Here is a 15872-nt window from a genome sequence, read left to right as displayed (position 1 = left end):
TTCTCCAACACCACAGTTCAAAAGCATCAATTCTTTGGTGCTCAGCTTTCTTTACAGTCCAACTCTTATATCCATACATGACCACTGGAAAAAACATAGCCTTGACTAGACAGACCTTTGTTGGCAAAGTAATGTCTCTGCTTTTGAATATACTATCTAGGTTGGTCATAACTATTATTTAGTAAAAATAAATAAATAAATAAACTTAGAATCATGAAGAAGTGTCAGAAAGCAAGGGACGTGGCAAAAAGGGGAAAAATTAGGGTAAGGCAAGATGGATGTAACTCCAGCACAGTGATACAGGGTTCTCTAGGGAACAAAGAGAAGGGGGATGTCCCAGTTGCTTGAGAAAGTCCAAATATTTGAGAAGGCTGTTCTCTTTTTCAGGTCGGATTGTGGACCCATGGTTGTCATTTGACTATGCTGTGGACAGAAGCTTTATGCAAAACTATATGATGCCATATGGAATGATAGTCCATGAAAACGTTGCACACAGGTGGGCCTCAAGCTGCTCTTTTGTGTATAGGCTAAGTTGTATTTAGAGAAAAGTCTTTCTACTTGGCCTCTGGCCTATCAGATAATGTATGTCTTGCCTGACAGTTTGGGAAATATTTCATAAGCTTTCTGCTTGAGTATCAGGGCTGAGCTGAGATCAGGATCACCCACTTTGGCTTATAGCAAGTTATTCAACCTGAGAAGATGGTAGGAACATCCTTACTCAGTGTCTGACACATAGTCAGTAAATTATAGCAATCATTCTTATTATTGTAATCACTATCAGAAACTGATTGGTGGAAGCTCACAGGCCCATATTGGAACAAATAAGCATGTTCTTTTAGGGTGGGGGTCCCCAGCCTATAAGATCTATTGCCTGATGATCTGAGGTGGAGCTGATGTAATAAGAGAAATAAAGTGTACAATATGTGTAATGTGCTTGAATCATGCCTTTCTCACTGGTCCACAGAAAAATGATCTCCGATGAAACTGGTCCCTGTTGCCACAAAGGTTGGGGACCGCTGCTTTAGGGGACTCCTGTCTTACATGAGCTTTCATTGCTATATGCTGTTTCTTAGTGCAACACTTGACACAAAGTGGAAAGTCAGTTGAGTGAGACAGTGAGTAAAACAAATCAAACCATCTGTTCACTCCTCCAGTTCACTCCTTGGATGAAGAGAGCCAGAGAGAAAAGAGTATATGCTGCATGGTTCTTACAGGTGAAATTAATCTGTGGTATTAGAAGCTGAGATAGTGGTTATCACTGAGAGGATGGAGTGACTGAAGGAGTCACAAGGGGTTCCTGGGCAGCGGACAAAATTCTGTTTCTTGATCTGGGTGCTTGTCACGTGAGTGTGTTCACTTGGAGGAAATTCATCAAGGAGAATTCATTTAGGAGATATCGACTTTTCTATGTGTATTTTATATTTCAACTAAAAATAAATTTTTAAAAATTAATTTTTGTTGGAATATAGTTGCTTTACAATTTTGTATTAGGTTCTACTGTGCAGCAGAATGAATCTGTTATATGTATACATATAAAGACATTTTAAGTATTATCAAATATGGTCAATTTGCTCAGTAGAAAGATATCTTATGAATAGTGTTTATAATGCTTAAGGGAGAGGTGACTGAGTAGGCTACAGATGTCAGAAGAACAGGGTCCTTCATCTCCTGGACCCAATATAAAGATCTTGCTTAGACCTGACCTTGCAGCATCAGGGACCTGTGAGGATCATTAAACAAGGTGACGATAGGAGATCTCTTCCCGAAACAGATCTGATCACTGTGTTTCCTCCCCAAGCATATGCTCATTTAAATGTCCATGATTTCCTTTCCTTTTCTTCAGTATTCTGATCATGATTTGAATGAAAATTTGGAAGGTGGATCAGAATACAGGAATACTGAAGAAAGTGGAATAGTTGGGAGGCTATAATAATATCTGGGGAAATGATGATTTTGGCTAGATTATTTTCTTTGGGATCTGAAAGGAGGAGATAGTTCAAAGATAATTGGTTTGGGGAGTATATTATATAGTGAAAAGAGATACTGAGCGTTTTTTTTTTCCCTCTCCTTCGAGATTTCTAGGATAACAGGAGAGGGAGGAAGGCCCAGTAGGTTTTGGAAGGTGAATTCCGGGTGGAAAGAGGAATTATAGTTTGTGGTTCTGCAGGACATTCAATTCACAGGCATACCAATGTGAAAATAATTACTAGATAAATGGAGATACAGTCCTGTTGCAAAGGAAAGAAACGGGAAGCTTTGTAGTCCAAAAGTGTTATGTGAAGTAATGGGAAAAGATGGGCTTACACACCACACTCTGGGCTCCTTGCTTAATGTTATCAAACTTCTCTGCCTGGCTCTGTAGGTGGTGCCCCTCAAGACCTGCCAGGTTCACCCTTCAGTGCCCACCTCTGGAGAACAAAGCACTTGGTGCTGTCATAACAGCTTTTATGATAAGAGGGGATTAAAAAAAAAAGATATTTAAGGGAAAATGCCTTCTAATTAAGCTCATGGCCACAGGACTGTCTCTAAGGGTCAGAATAAAATGTGCACGTTTAAGCAGCCCATGAGGTGGAAGTGGGACTGGGGAAGGAGTTTAACAAAGGTGAATCCATCTCATTTCTCATCTTGTTTACCAGATTTAGCTTTAACAAACACTTGAATACTCCTTCTAGGTCAACCCATCTTCACAGAGAAGACTTTTGTCACCAATGAACACACTGGAAAGAACCTTTGGACCTCAAAGTCTTTTCCAGAAAAGAAACACAGAAAATGTTGGTTCCAGAACAGAATTAGAGGAAAAAACAAACAGCTTTCTCAGAGGATGGTTTTGAAAATATTTCATGGGTTTGAATGTGTCCCTTTTGGTGTATTTGTATCTGTTAAGATAGGTCACACTATGGAAAACCTGCCTCTAAGAAATAGAAATGGAATCTACACTGCTTGTTTCTAACAGCATACTGAATTCAAATACAAAATCATTCTCCTTTCTGTATTATTTAGTCTGAGAAGACACTTGAGATAGCTTTTGAGTATAGCTTAAGTGAAAAAGGAGGGTGTTTAGGCCAAAAAGATGGTAGATATCCAGTGGCTAAAGCAATATGCAGAAAGAAATAAGCTCATAAAATTCATTCAGTATGACTTTATTCAAGGAGAAGATTAAATGATCCAGGAAACAGAGGGGAATGGAGCTCCTCAGAAGAATGAGGTTTCTCTCATGGCCTGAGAAACAGTGATGGGGCAACTCTTTCCTAGCCCTTAGTTCTTGGTAGGGACTTTTAAAGTGATATTCACAGGAACGAATGCTTCTTCCTTGTAGGGTGGGCCACTGCCTCCTGGAATCATGATGTTCTCCTGTAACACCAGCGCTTCTGGTCATTCTACCTTCCTCCTCACTGGCTTCCCAGGTCTGGAAGCTTCTCACCATTGGGTTTCCATCCCCATCAACCTCATCTGTGTGGTTTCCATCCTGGGGAACAGTATCATCCTCTTCCTGATCAGCACAGATCCAGCCTTACGGGAACCCATGTACAGCTTCCTATCCATGCTGGCAGCCTCTGATCTGGGCCTCTGTGCCTCCACCTTCCCCACCATGGTGCGGCTCTTCTGGCTGGATGTTCGCGAGCTGCCCTTCGATCTCTGTGCAGCGCAGATGTTCTTCATCCATGCCTTCACCTATGTGGAATCTGGGGTGCTGCTGGCCATGGCCTTTGATCGCTTTGTTGCCATCCAGGACCCTCTGCACTATGCCTCCATTCTTACCCACTCAGCCATGGCCAAAGTGGGGGCTGCCATCCTGGTGAGGGCCATCCTGCTCAATCTCCCAGGACCCATCCTCCTGCGGCGCCTGCTCTTTCCCCAGGTCAATGTACTCTCTCACTGCTACTGCCTGCACTGTGACCTTGTGGGACTGGCCTGCTCAGACACTCAGGTCAACAGCCTGGTTGGCCTGGTCTCCATCCTCCTCTCTTTGGGCTTTGACTCCTCCCTCATCATGCTCTCCTACGCCCTGATCCTACAGACCGTGCTGAGCATCGCCTCCCCTGGGGAACGATTAAAGGCACTCAACACCTGTGTCTCACACCTCTGCATTGTTCTCATCTTTTACTTGCCCAAACTGGGGCTGTCAGTTTTGCACCGAGTAGAAAAACACAGCTACCCTGCTCTGGCAGTGCTCATGGCCAACCTGCACTTCTTGGTGCCACCCTTCATGAACCCCATTGTCTACTGCGTCAAGTCTAAGCAGATCCGTCAGGGCCTCTTAAAGCGCTTCCAGCAGAAAAGGGTTGATGTCTCTTATAGCAGCAGAAGGATCTCGTGGTATGCAACTCATGTGGGTCAACCTGGATCTTGGGGGAGGATTAGTGGTGTAGTTAATTTTTGAGGTTTCTGGATGGTTCAGATCTTACCACTGAGCCTTTTTTGGGGCACCATCAGCTTCTATAATTATAGTTTTGGGGGACTGAGATCATTGGAAAGCATATAGAAGTATCATCTTGATAATCCTCTTGTTGCTCTGATCAGAGCTGAAGTATTTCAGATTCATGTATACTGTAACATCTCCTGGCCTGGGGGACTTAACCCCACCCACGGAGATGGTGTGTATGCATATCTGTTTGTATAGGCACTTCTGTTCTTTTCCCCACCAGATTCCACCCTCCTCCCCAATTCATTTCAAAACTTGGGAAAAGCTGTATTCCTTTTATATTGTTTATAATAAGAATATTATGTATAAGTATATTCTTTACCATCAAGCCACCAGGGAAGCCTAAACTATATTCATCTGAATACTGATCTCCCACATTTAATATTAACCAACTCATACACCAAGAAACAGAAAAGGGGAGTGGTTGGTAGGAAATGCATAGGATAACCTGTACTTGCTAAGTCGATCTATACCTATTTGCACCTTAGGGATTATTAGTTTTCTCTTGGTTCTCTTCATGTATGTCTCTGCTTTGAGCTAGAGAGAAGGTTTGGCACTGTCAAGCCCTAGAAGGCTGCTCACTGTCTGTTTAGATTTTATGATTCAGTATTTGAAATAATGGTTAGATCCACTTTCTGAGCTTGCGGTAGAGCCCACATGAGGGAAGAGTCCAGACTTGGTGCTAGATTCCATGGTTTTAACTTTTCAGAAAACATTTCACCCAGGATTTACAACATCTCTGTATTGCGAAAACTGCCAGCCCTATTGGATATGATTTGTGAGGATGTAAGTATTAGTTTCCACATTTATTCTGTTGTCACTCTTGGTAACTGCATGATAGGTGAGCCATTACCATGCATGAGACAATGAAAGGAATTCCTGTAGCATTAACAGTGCCTATCTTTCAAGCCTTAATAATTTTTTCCTTCCTTCCTGAGGGTATTTTTCCCTTCCTTCCTTCCTTTTATTGATTCATTTTTAAAAAACCCACTTTATTGAGGTATGACTGACATATAAAAAGTTGTGCATATTTAGTGTATACAACTTGAGTTTGGAGATAAGAGATGTAATCTGCTGTACAGCATAGTGCCTATAGTTAACAATATTGTATTTAAAAATTTTTCTAAGAAGATAGATCTTGTGTTCTTGGCAAATAAAAATGGTAATAAATAAAAAAGGCAAGAGGAAACTTTTGGAGGTGATAGATATGCATATACTTAGATTGTGGTGATAGTTTCACAGAGCCCTTAATTTTATTGGTGTCTTCTACTTGATATTTTTATATATGAACCATATCAGTCTGATTGAGCGCTTGTATCATAGGAGCCTGGGTAGGTTTGTGGCAATGCCCATTTGCCTTTATTTATTGTTTTATTAAATTGAAGTATAGTTGATTTACAATGTTAATTTCTGATGTACAGCAAAGTGATTCAGTTATTTGCTGTTGTTCAGTCACTCAGTCATGTCTGACTCTTTGCGACTCCATGGACTGCAGCATGCCAGGCTTCTCTATCACCGACTTCTGGAGCTTGCTCAAACTCATGCTCATCGAGTTGGTGATGCCATCCAATCATCTCATCCTCTGTCATCCCCTTCTCTTCCTGTCTTCAATCTTTCCCAGCATCAGGGTCTTTTCCAATGAGTCAGCTCTTTGCATTAGGTGGCCAAAGTATTGGAGCTTTAGCATCAATCCTTCTAATGACTATTCAGGATTGATTTCCTTTAGGATCAACTGGTTTGATCTCCTTGCTGTCCAAGGGACTCTCAAGAGTCTTCTCTAGCACCAAAATTTGAAGGCCAATTCTTTGACACAGCCTTTTTTATTGTCCAGCTCTCACATCTGTACATGATTACTGGAAAAAACCATAGTTTGATTATATGGACCTTTGTTGACAAAGTAATGTCTCTGCTTTTTCACATGCTGTCTAGGTTTGTCATAACTTTTCTCTAAGGAGCAAGCGTCTTTTAATTTCATGGCTGCAAGTTACCACCTGCGGTGATTTTGGAGCCCAAGAAAATAGTCTGTCACTGTTTTCAATGTTTCCCATCTATTTGACATGAAGTGATGGGATCAGATGCCATGAGCTTAATTTTTTGTATGTTGAGTTTTAAGTTAGATTTTTCACTCTCCTCTTTCATTTTCATGAAAGTGAAAGTCACTCAGTGGTGTCCAACTCTTTGCAATCTCAAGGACTATACAGTCCATGGAATTCTCCAGGCCAGAATACTGGAGTGGGTAGCCCTTCCTTTCTTCAGGGGATCTTCCCAACCCAGGGATCGACCCCAGGTATCCCCCATTGCAGGTGGATTCTTTACCAGCTGAGCCACCTGTGGGTGGTCACTTTCATCAAGAGGCTCTTTGATTCTTTGCTTTTTGCCATTACGGTGGTGTCATCTGCATATCTGAGAGTATTGATATTTCTTCTGGCAATCTTGATTCCAGCTTGTGCTTCATCCAGCTAGGCATTTCGCATGATTACGCTGCATATAAGTTAAATAAGCAGGGTGACAATATACAGACTTGACATACTCCTTTCCCACTTTTGAGCCAGTCTGTTGTTCCATGTCCTGTTGTAACTGTTGCTTCTTGACCTGCATACAGGTTTCTCAACCACAGTTTGTTGTGATTCATTCAATTTAGTCACTCAGTTGTGTCCGACTCTTTGCAATCCCATGGACTACAGCACGCCAGGCCTCTCTGTCCATCACCAACTTCCAGAGTTTACTCAGACTCATGTCTATTGAGTCAGTGATCCAACCCGGCCATCTCATCCTCTTTTGTCCCTTTCTCCTCCTGCCTTCAATCTTTCCCAGCATTGGGGTCTTTTCAAATGAATCAGTTCTTTGCATCAGGTGGTGAAAGTATTGGCGCTTCAGCATCAGTTCTTCCAATGAATATTCAAGGTTGATTTCCTTTAGGATGGACTGGTTGGATCACCTTGCAGTCCAAGAGACTTTCAAGAGTCTTCTCCAACACCACAGTTCAAAAGCATCAATTCTTTGGTGCTCAGCTTTCTTTGTAATCCAACTCTCATATCCATACATGGCTACTGGAAAAACCATAGCTTTGACCAGATGGACCTTTGTTAGCAAAGTAATGTCTCTGCTTTTTAATATGCTGTCTAGGTTGGTCATAGCTTTTCTTCCAAGGAACAAGCATCTTTTAATTTCATGGCTGCAGTTACCATCTGCAGTGACTTTGGAGCTCCCCAAAATAAAGTCTCTCACTGTTTCCATTGTTTCCCCATCTCTCTGCCATGAAGTGATGATCTTAGTTTTCTGAATGTTGAGTTTTAAGCCAACTTTTTCACTCTCCTCTCTTACTTTCATCAAGAAGCTCTTTAGTTCTTGATTTCTGCCATAAAGGGTGATGTGAGCCATTAGTCAGAGGCTTTAGCATAGTCAATGAAGCAGAAGTAGATGTTTTTTCAGAATTCTCTTGCTTTATCTATGATCCAACTGATGTTGACAATTTGATCTCTGGTTCTTCTGCCTATTCTAAATCCCGCTTATACATCTGAAGTTCTCAGTTCACATACTGTTGAAGCCTAGAGTAATTGTGTGGTAGTTTGAACATTCTTTGGCATTGCCCTTCTTTGGGATTGGTTGTACACACATACATTTAATTTCATATTCTTTTCCAGTGGAATTTATTACCCAGAGGGATGGTATGGGGAGAGAGGTGGGAGAGGGGTTCAGGATTGGGAGCACGTGTACACCCGTGGCAGATTCATGTTGATGTATGGCAAAACCAATACAATATTGTAAACTAATTAGCCTCCAATTAAAATAAATAAATTTAAATTAAAAAATAAATAAATTAAAAAAAAGATATTGAATATAGTTATGTATGCTGTATAGTAGGACCTTGTTGTTTATCTAGTTTGAAACTCATACTTTATCCTCCGAATTTATCCCTCTACCCTATCCCCCTTTGGCAACCATGTTTATTTACTATGTCTTTGAGTCTCTTTCTATTTTATAAATAAATTCACTTGTATCGCATTTTTACATTCAACATATAAGTTATATGATGTTATTTTTCTTCATCTGAATTACTTCATTAGTATGATAATCTCTAGGTCCATTCATGTTGCTGCAAATGGCATTATTTCATTACTTTTAATGGCTGAAAAGTATTCCTCTGTGTGTGTGTGTGTGTGTATACCACATCTTTATCCATTCATATGTTGATGAACATTTAGGTTGCTTCCATATCTTGGCTATTTTAAATAGTGCTGCAATAAACATTATGGTGCATGTATCTTTATGAATTAGACTTTTTTCTGGATATATGCCCATGGATGGAATTGTTGGATCATATGGCAACTGTATCTGTAGTTTTTTAAGAAACATTCATAACTTCTCTATTGTCGCCACATCAATTTACATGCCACCATCAGTGTAGGAGAGTTCCCTTTTCTCCATACCTTCTCCAGCATTTATTGTTTTAGATTTTTTGATGGTAGTCACTCTAACTTGTATGAGGTTACACTTCATTGCATGATCTTGCTGGTGAGAATACCCTAGATTGCAGGTTATTTCCTTTCAGGACTTAAATATATTTTGTCACTCACTCTGGCCTGCAGTGTTTCTGTAGAGAAATTAGTTGAACTAAGTCTTTTTCTCTTGCTGCCTTTAGAATCTTTTCTTTATCTTTCACTTTTGCCATTTTAATTATAATATGTCTTGGTGTAGGTTTGTTTGGGTTCATCTTATTTGGGACCCTCTGTCCTTCCTGTACTTATATATCTGCTTCCTTCTTTAGTTTGGGGAATTTTTCAGCTATAATTTTTTCAGATACATTTTCAATCCTCCTTTTCTCTTTCTTCTCTTGGGATTCCTATTATGAGTATATTGTCTCAGTTTATATTGTGCCATAGAGCTCATATATTGCTTTCATTTGCTTTTCTGTCTGCTCTTCTTATTGCATGATTTCCATATTCTGTCTTTCGGATCATTTACTCATTCTTCATTATTTAGTTTGTTATATATTGCTTTTAACTTGACTTTTGTCTTGGCAAATGAACCTTCTAATTGGCTCCTCTTTATAATTTCTAGTTCCTTGTTACAGTGATCCACATTTCTATCAAAAGTGTTTCTTAATTCCTTCAGTATTTTAATTATCTCCTTTTTGAACTCAGAACCTGGTAGACTGGAGAGATCTGTTTCATTGTTCTTTCAGGGAATGCCACTTATTCTTTTAGTTGGGAGTGGTTCCTCTTCCTCATTTTAGTTTTATTTCTCTGACTATGAATTTGGGAGAAACAATTATCTACTGTGGTCTTGAAGGGCTGTTTTTATATGAGAGTGTCCCCGTGTAGCCTCTGTGAGCCTGAAACTTTTGTTATAAGGGCTATTTTTAGTATGGTTGTCTGCCATATCTTTCCTCAGTGTGTGCTGGTCATTATCCCCATGATAGGGGTTCCAATTGGTGTTGTGGTGACAAGAGACTGCTCTGGAGGTTGGGTGGGGCCTCCTCTTTGCTCTGTGGTTGTAACAGCCTGTGGGGAGCCCTGCTCCCATTGTTGAAGAAGCCCCCAGATCCATTTCTGAACTGCAGTGTAATGCTGGCTGGTCTGGAATACTTTTGCTGGGAGAGGAGCGCCTAAGTACTCCTTCACAGGAGCTGTCCACCTGGAGGTGCTCTCTTTGGTGTCACCTGTTACCTGTTTTGTGAGCTCACAAAACAGGTAACAGGCATTACTCTTATATCTGCCTCAACCTGTCTCGTATCTCAACCTGTCTCATATCTGCCTCAACCTGACAGCACAATCAATTACCCTGGGCATCCCTCAGGAGTTGTGCTCACAAAGCCACTGGTGCATATCTGCCAGTGCACATCTGCTGAAGTCAGGCATTGGGACCTGACGTATTCTGGGACCTGACATATTCACGTACCTGGAGCTACAGAATCAGCCCAGACCCAGGCCTGTCTCTGCGTGTGCGTGCCTGTAAAGCCTGCAGCTGCTCACGCCATACCCACCTCATTCTCAGGAGCCTCAGTGATCTGCTTGGATGTCCCCTAGGCCCTGAGTTCACAAAGACCCCTGTGGTATAAACCTGCCAAACAACACAGCTGTGTAGACACACACAACTTCAGGAGTGGACATTCCTGGGTCTCTCCACTGAAGTCTCAGTTTCAGCACCCAGCTCCTTTGTGCATCAGCAGATCTGTGTCTCAGACTGGGGAGTGCAGTGAGGTGCCTACGACCATCTATGCTGGTCTCTCTCTGTTCTGCCTGCCTCAAGCCAGTTGCTACACTCTTCTCTGAATCTCCAAAGCACTCTCTTTATCTTAGCTGATCTGGCCAGTGAAGGCAGTTTCTAGGAGACATTCCTCTTTCACAGCTCCCTCCCAGGGGTGCAGGTCCTTTCCCCATTTCTTTTTCTTTCTTTTGTTGTGCTTGGTTATGTGTGATCCTTCCTGCAGCTTCAGTTGTATGAGATCTGCTGGTGTTCAGTAGGTATTCTTTGAGAACTGTTCCATGTGTAGATGTATTTTTGATGTATCTATGGGAAGAGGTGAGCTCTATATTCTATTCATCACTTTCATCTGTCTCCCCTATACAAACTTTTATTTCATCAATTTCTTTTTTTCTTTACTGTCTTTTCCTCTTCTGACTTTGTACCCTGGGTGGCTCAGGCTCTGTATACCAATCTTATGACTTTGCAAGCTATCTTCATTCTTGGAAAAGCTCAATGGAAGTTGTTCCAACCCAGTTCACAAAGACATTCTTTTGGTTCCAGCCACCAAGATATCTAGTGTCTTCTGACATGAGATGGCTGAGGCAGTCATCTTAGAGTCATTCCTTGCTTCAAAGTATATATTAATGTCAGTCACTTCTTTAAGCCTGTCTAATCACTCATTTCATGAAGAAGGCAATGGCAACCCACTCCAGTATTCTTGCCTGGAAAATCCCATGGACGGAGGAGCCTGGTAGGCTGCAGTCCACGGGGTTGCTAAGAGTTGGACACGACTGAGCGACTTCACTTTCACTTCTCACTTTCATGCATTGGAGAAGGTAATGGCAACCCACTCCAGTGTCCTTGCCTGGAGAATCCCAGGGACGGGGGAGCCTGGTGGGCTGCCGTCTATGGGGTCGCACAGAGTCAGATACAACTGAAGCGACTTAGCAGGAGCAATCACTCATTTAAATAAGATACGATATTAGCTCCTGGCCTATTGGATTTACAAAATAGAGAAAAGTGGTGTAGTGAGAAAGTCTTGGATTCCTAATATTGCTGGGAGAATGCTTACAAAGTGGGTGTCAGAAAGGATAAAGGGACCAAAAGGGCCAGAAAACTGACTCTCAGATGAAGGAAAGTGTGGGCCTGAGAAGAAGATGAGACAATAGAGCAGTACATGTGATGAGGGATCAGCTGGAGAAGAAGAAAGGAGAGAGTGCAATGATCCTGGCCACTAAAAGAGAGGAGCAGACTAAACCCAGAGTAAACAGAAGAATGGAAATAAAAAAAGAGCAAAAATCAATGAAAGAAAAAGCAAACAATAAAGAAAAATCAAAAAAATCTACAAATAGTTTCTAAAAATTAATAAAATTGATATATTTCTCTCCCTTTCTCCCCAGCCCCACCGGCATGATAGAACAGGGCAAACTCACATAAATAACCTATACCAGAAATAAAAGAAGTGACAGGTCCTACAGAACTGAGAGAATAAGAGGAAGTTATAAACAATTTTGTAATATATTGGTATATTATTTTGACAATTATATTATTTTGGTAGTTTAGGGAAAATTGGAGAGCTTAAGAAAATAGAAAATCTGAATATACCTATATTTATGAAAAATTAAATGTATAATAACAAAACAAAAAAAGAAATGTCAGATCCAGATATTTCCTGTAGAAGTCTATCAAATATTTTAGGAATAATTAAAATAAATATTCAGCTCGGTTCAGTTCAGTCGCTCAGTCGTGTCCGACTCTTTGCGACCCCATGAATTGCAGCACACCATGCCTCCCTGTCCATTACCAACTCCCAGAGTTCACTCAGACTCATGTCGTTTGAGTCAGTGATGCCATCCAGCCATCTCATCCTCTGTCGTCCCCTTCTCCTCCTACCCCCAATCCTTCCCAGCATCAGAGTCTTTTCCAATGAGTCAACTCTTTGCATCAGGTGGCCAAAGTATTCGAGTTTCAGCTTTAGCATCATTCCTTCCAAAGAACACCCAGGATTGATCTCCTTTAGAATGGACTGGTTGGATGTCCTTGCAGTCCAAGGGACTCTCAAGAGTCTTCTCCAACACCACAGTTCAAAAGCATCAATTCTTTGACGCTCAGCCTTCTTCACAGTCCAACTCTCACATCCATACATGACCACTGGAAAAACCATAGCCTTGACTAGATGGACCTACATTTTCCAAAAATAAAGCAGTAAGGAATACTTTCTAATATGTTTATAAGCCAAGCAAAACCTGATATAAAAAGCTGATAAGGAAATTATAAGAAAGAAAATTATAAGATACATATCTATTATGAACATTGATACAATATTCTTATCAAAATATTAGCTCTAGTAATATACAAATATGATAATACATCATGACCAAGTGGGGTGTGTTCCAGGAATGCAAGGTAGTTTGACGTTTAAAGAGAAGTCAATATAGTAATACCCCATTAACAGAATGAAAGGGAAAAACTAAATGATTACCTAATTGTATAAAGAAAAGTTAATTTACTAAATTCAATACCATTTGGATAAAAACTTTCAACAACTGGTAAAAGGTACACTATAAAAAGCCTATAGTTAACATGATACTTAATGATGAAAGATTGATTGCTTCCTGAGATTAAAGACAAGACAAGGATGCTTGCCTTACTAATTCTATTGAACATTATGTTGGAGGTTCTAATCAGGACATTAAGATCAGAGAAAGAAATAAGATTCATACAATCAAAACCATAGCAATAATCTTTACAGAAATTAAAATGTGGATTCTAAAATATAGACATGCAAAGGACTTAGAATAATAAGAACCAGTGCAGAAGTACAGTGTTGGATGACCTACACTACTTCATTTTGAGACTCATTATAAAGTTATCATTAATAAAGCAGTATAGTATTGATGGAGAAGGAAATGGCAACCCACTCCAGTATTCTTGCCTGGAGAATCCTGTGGACAGAGGAGCCTGGTGGGCTGCTGTCCATGGGGTCGCACCGAGTCGGACACAACTGAAGTGACTTAGCACGCATGAATGCATAGTATTGATGTATTTGATATATTTGATTATGTAAAAAAAAAAATTATGGAGGTCTTCATTTACTTGGTGTGGATTGGAACTGCCAGAGCTGTAACTCTAGAGTTACAGTTTTATAGAGCAAACACTAACCATGCTGGAACTATCTTTCAAGAAAGGATTCTAGAAAGCTGTAACTAAAACTCTGAAAAAGGAAGGGAAAAAGCACGAGAGATGCTGCTGCTGCTGCTAAGTCGCTTCAATCATGTCCGACCCTGTGCGACCCCGCAGACGGCAGCCCACCAGACTCCCCCGTCCCTGGGATTCTCCAGGCAAGAACACTGGAGTGGGGTGCCATTTCCTCCTCCAATGCGTGAAAGTGAAAAGTCAAAGTGAAGTCGCTCAGTTGTGTCCGACTCTTAGCGACCCCACGGACTGCAGCCCACCAGGCTCCTCCGTCCATGGGATTCTCCAGGCAAGAGTACTGGAGTGGGGTGCCACTGCCTTCTCCGCTAGAGTTGCCGAAAGAGGGCTATTTGATTTACATCTACAAAGTGCTGAAACAAGTCATCCATACAACAGTATCTCATTGAAAGCCATGAGCATCATGAACTCTTTTGTTAGTGATGTCTTTGACAGTATCGCAGGGAGGCATTGCATTTGGCCCATTACAATAGGGGTTTGATAATTACTTCTAGGGAGATCCAGGTGGCCATGTGCCCATTGCTCCTGGGGAGCTGGCCAAGAACACCATGTTCAATGGCACCAAGGCCATCAACGAGTTTACTAGCTCCAACTAAATATCTTTCTACTTAACCCAAATGCTCTTTTCAGGGCCTTAAAAAATTAATTAAAGAAAAAAATCTAGAAATACATCCATATATAAAGAGCTGCCTGATTTTTGATAAAGTTGCCTAGGAAATTCAATTTGCAAAAAAATGCCTTTTAAACAAATAATGCTGGAACAGCAGGATATCCGTATGTGAAAAAATAAATCTTGATTTCTACTTCACATCATGCACAATTATTATTTGTGTTGGAAGACAAACCTAAAATTAAAAGCAACAGAGAATAAAAATTGATTGTTTTGACTTTATCACAACTAAAAAGTTTTTTTTATCAAAATAGACCAATAAGAAAATCAAATGGCAAGACACAAAGTTTGAAAAATAATTTTCATTGTGTATGTAAGACAACTTGTATTCAGAATACATAAATAGCTAGTACAAATCAATAACAAAGCAAAAAATTTGATTAAAATGGACAAACAATTTCAACAAACATTTCATAGAAGGTGTATGCATGAACAGTAAATGTACAAAAAGTTGCTCAACTAATTAGGCATCAGAAAAATGCAAATTAAAACCACAACTTTCTACCATACATGTATTCAGTTCAGTTCAGTTCAGTTTAGTTGCTCAGTCGTGTCAGCACGCCAGGCCTTCCTGTCCATCACCAACTCCTGGAGTTCACTTAGACTCACATCCATCGAGTCAGTGATGCCATCCAGCCATCTCATCCTCTGTTGTCCCCTTCTCCTCTTGCCCCCAATCCCTTCCACCGTCAGAGTCTTTTCCAATGAGTCAACTCTTCGCATGAGGTGGCCAAAGTACTGGAGTTTCAGCTTTAGCATCATTCCTTCCAAAGAAATCCCAGGGCTGATCCCCTTCAGAATGGACTGGTTGGATCTCCTTGCAGTCTAAGGGACTCTCAGGAGTCTTCTCCAACACAACAGTTCAAAGGCATCAATTCTTCGGCTCTCAGCTTTCTTCACAGTCCAACTCTCCCATCCATACATGACCACAGGAAAAACCATAGCCTTGACTAGACGGAACTTAGCTGGCAAAGTAATGTCTCTGCTTTTGAATATGCTATCTAGGTTGGTCATAACTTTTCTTCCAAGAAGTAAGCATCTTTTAATTAGAATGGATAAAATTAAAAAAAAGGATGACAGTATCAAGAGTTGACTAGGATGTGGAGCAACTAGGAACTGTCACACATGACTAGTAAGAGTGTAAAATGCTACAGTTACTTTGGAAAACTATACACCAACCTTTATTTTTTATTGACATATAGTGTATTAACTTCAGGTGTACAACAAAGTAATTCAGTATTTTCATAGACTATACTCCATTGAAAGTCATTACAAAATAATCACTATATCTCCTTGTGCTGCATAATATATCCTTGTTGCTTATTTATTTTGTACATCATAGTTTGTATCTCTTAATTCCAAACTGTTATTTTGCCC

General features: G+C 40.5%; 1 protein-coding gene across 1 annotated transcript; it reads left to right on the top strand.

The window, feature by feature from the left end:
• The first annotated feature begins 3343 nt into the window (after positions 1-3343).
• LOC120875945 (olfactory receptor 51G2-like) lies at positions 3344-14421 on the top strand. Its single transcript, XM_040257687.1, has 2 exons — positions 3344-4330; positions 14320-14421. The coding sequence occupies exons 1-2, from the start codon at positions 3344-3346 to the stop codon at positions 14419-14421; spliced, it is 1089 nt and encodes a 362-aa protein (XP_040113621.1).
• The last annotated feature ends 1451 nt before the right edge of the window (positions 14422-15872 follow it).

Source organism: Oryx dammah, unplaced genomic scaffold (assembly GCF_014754425.2).
Source record: "Oryx dammah isolate SB20612 unplaced genomic scaffold, SCBI_Odam_1.1 HiC_scaffold_17, whole genome shotgun sequence".
Lineage (NCBI taxonomy): Eukaryota > Metazoa > Chordata > Mammalia > Artiodactyla > Bovidae > Oryx > Oryx dammah.
Note: the sequence above shows the minus strand (reverse complement) of the source record. Positions and strands in the feature narration are given on the sequence as shown.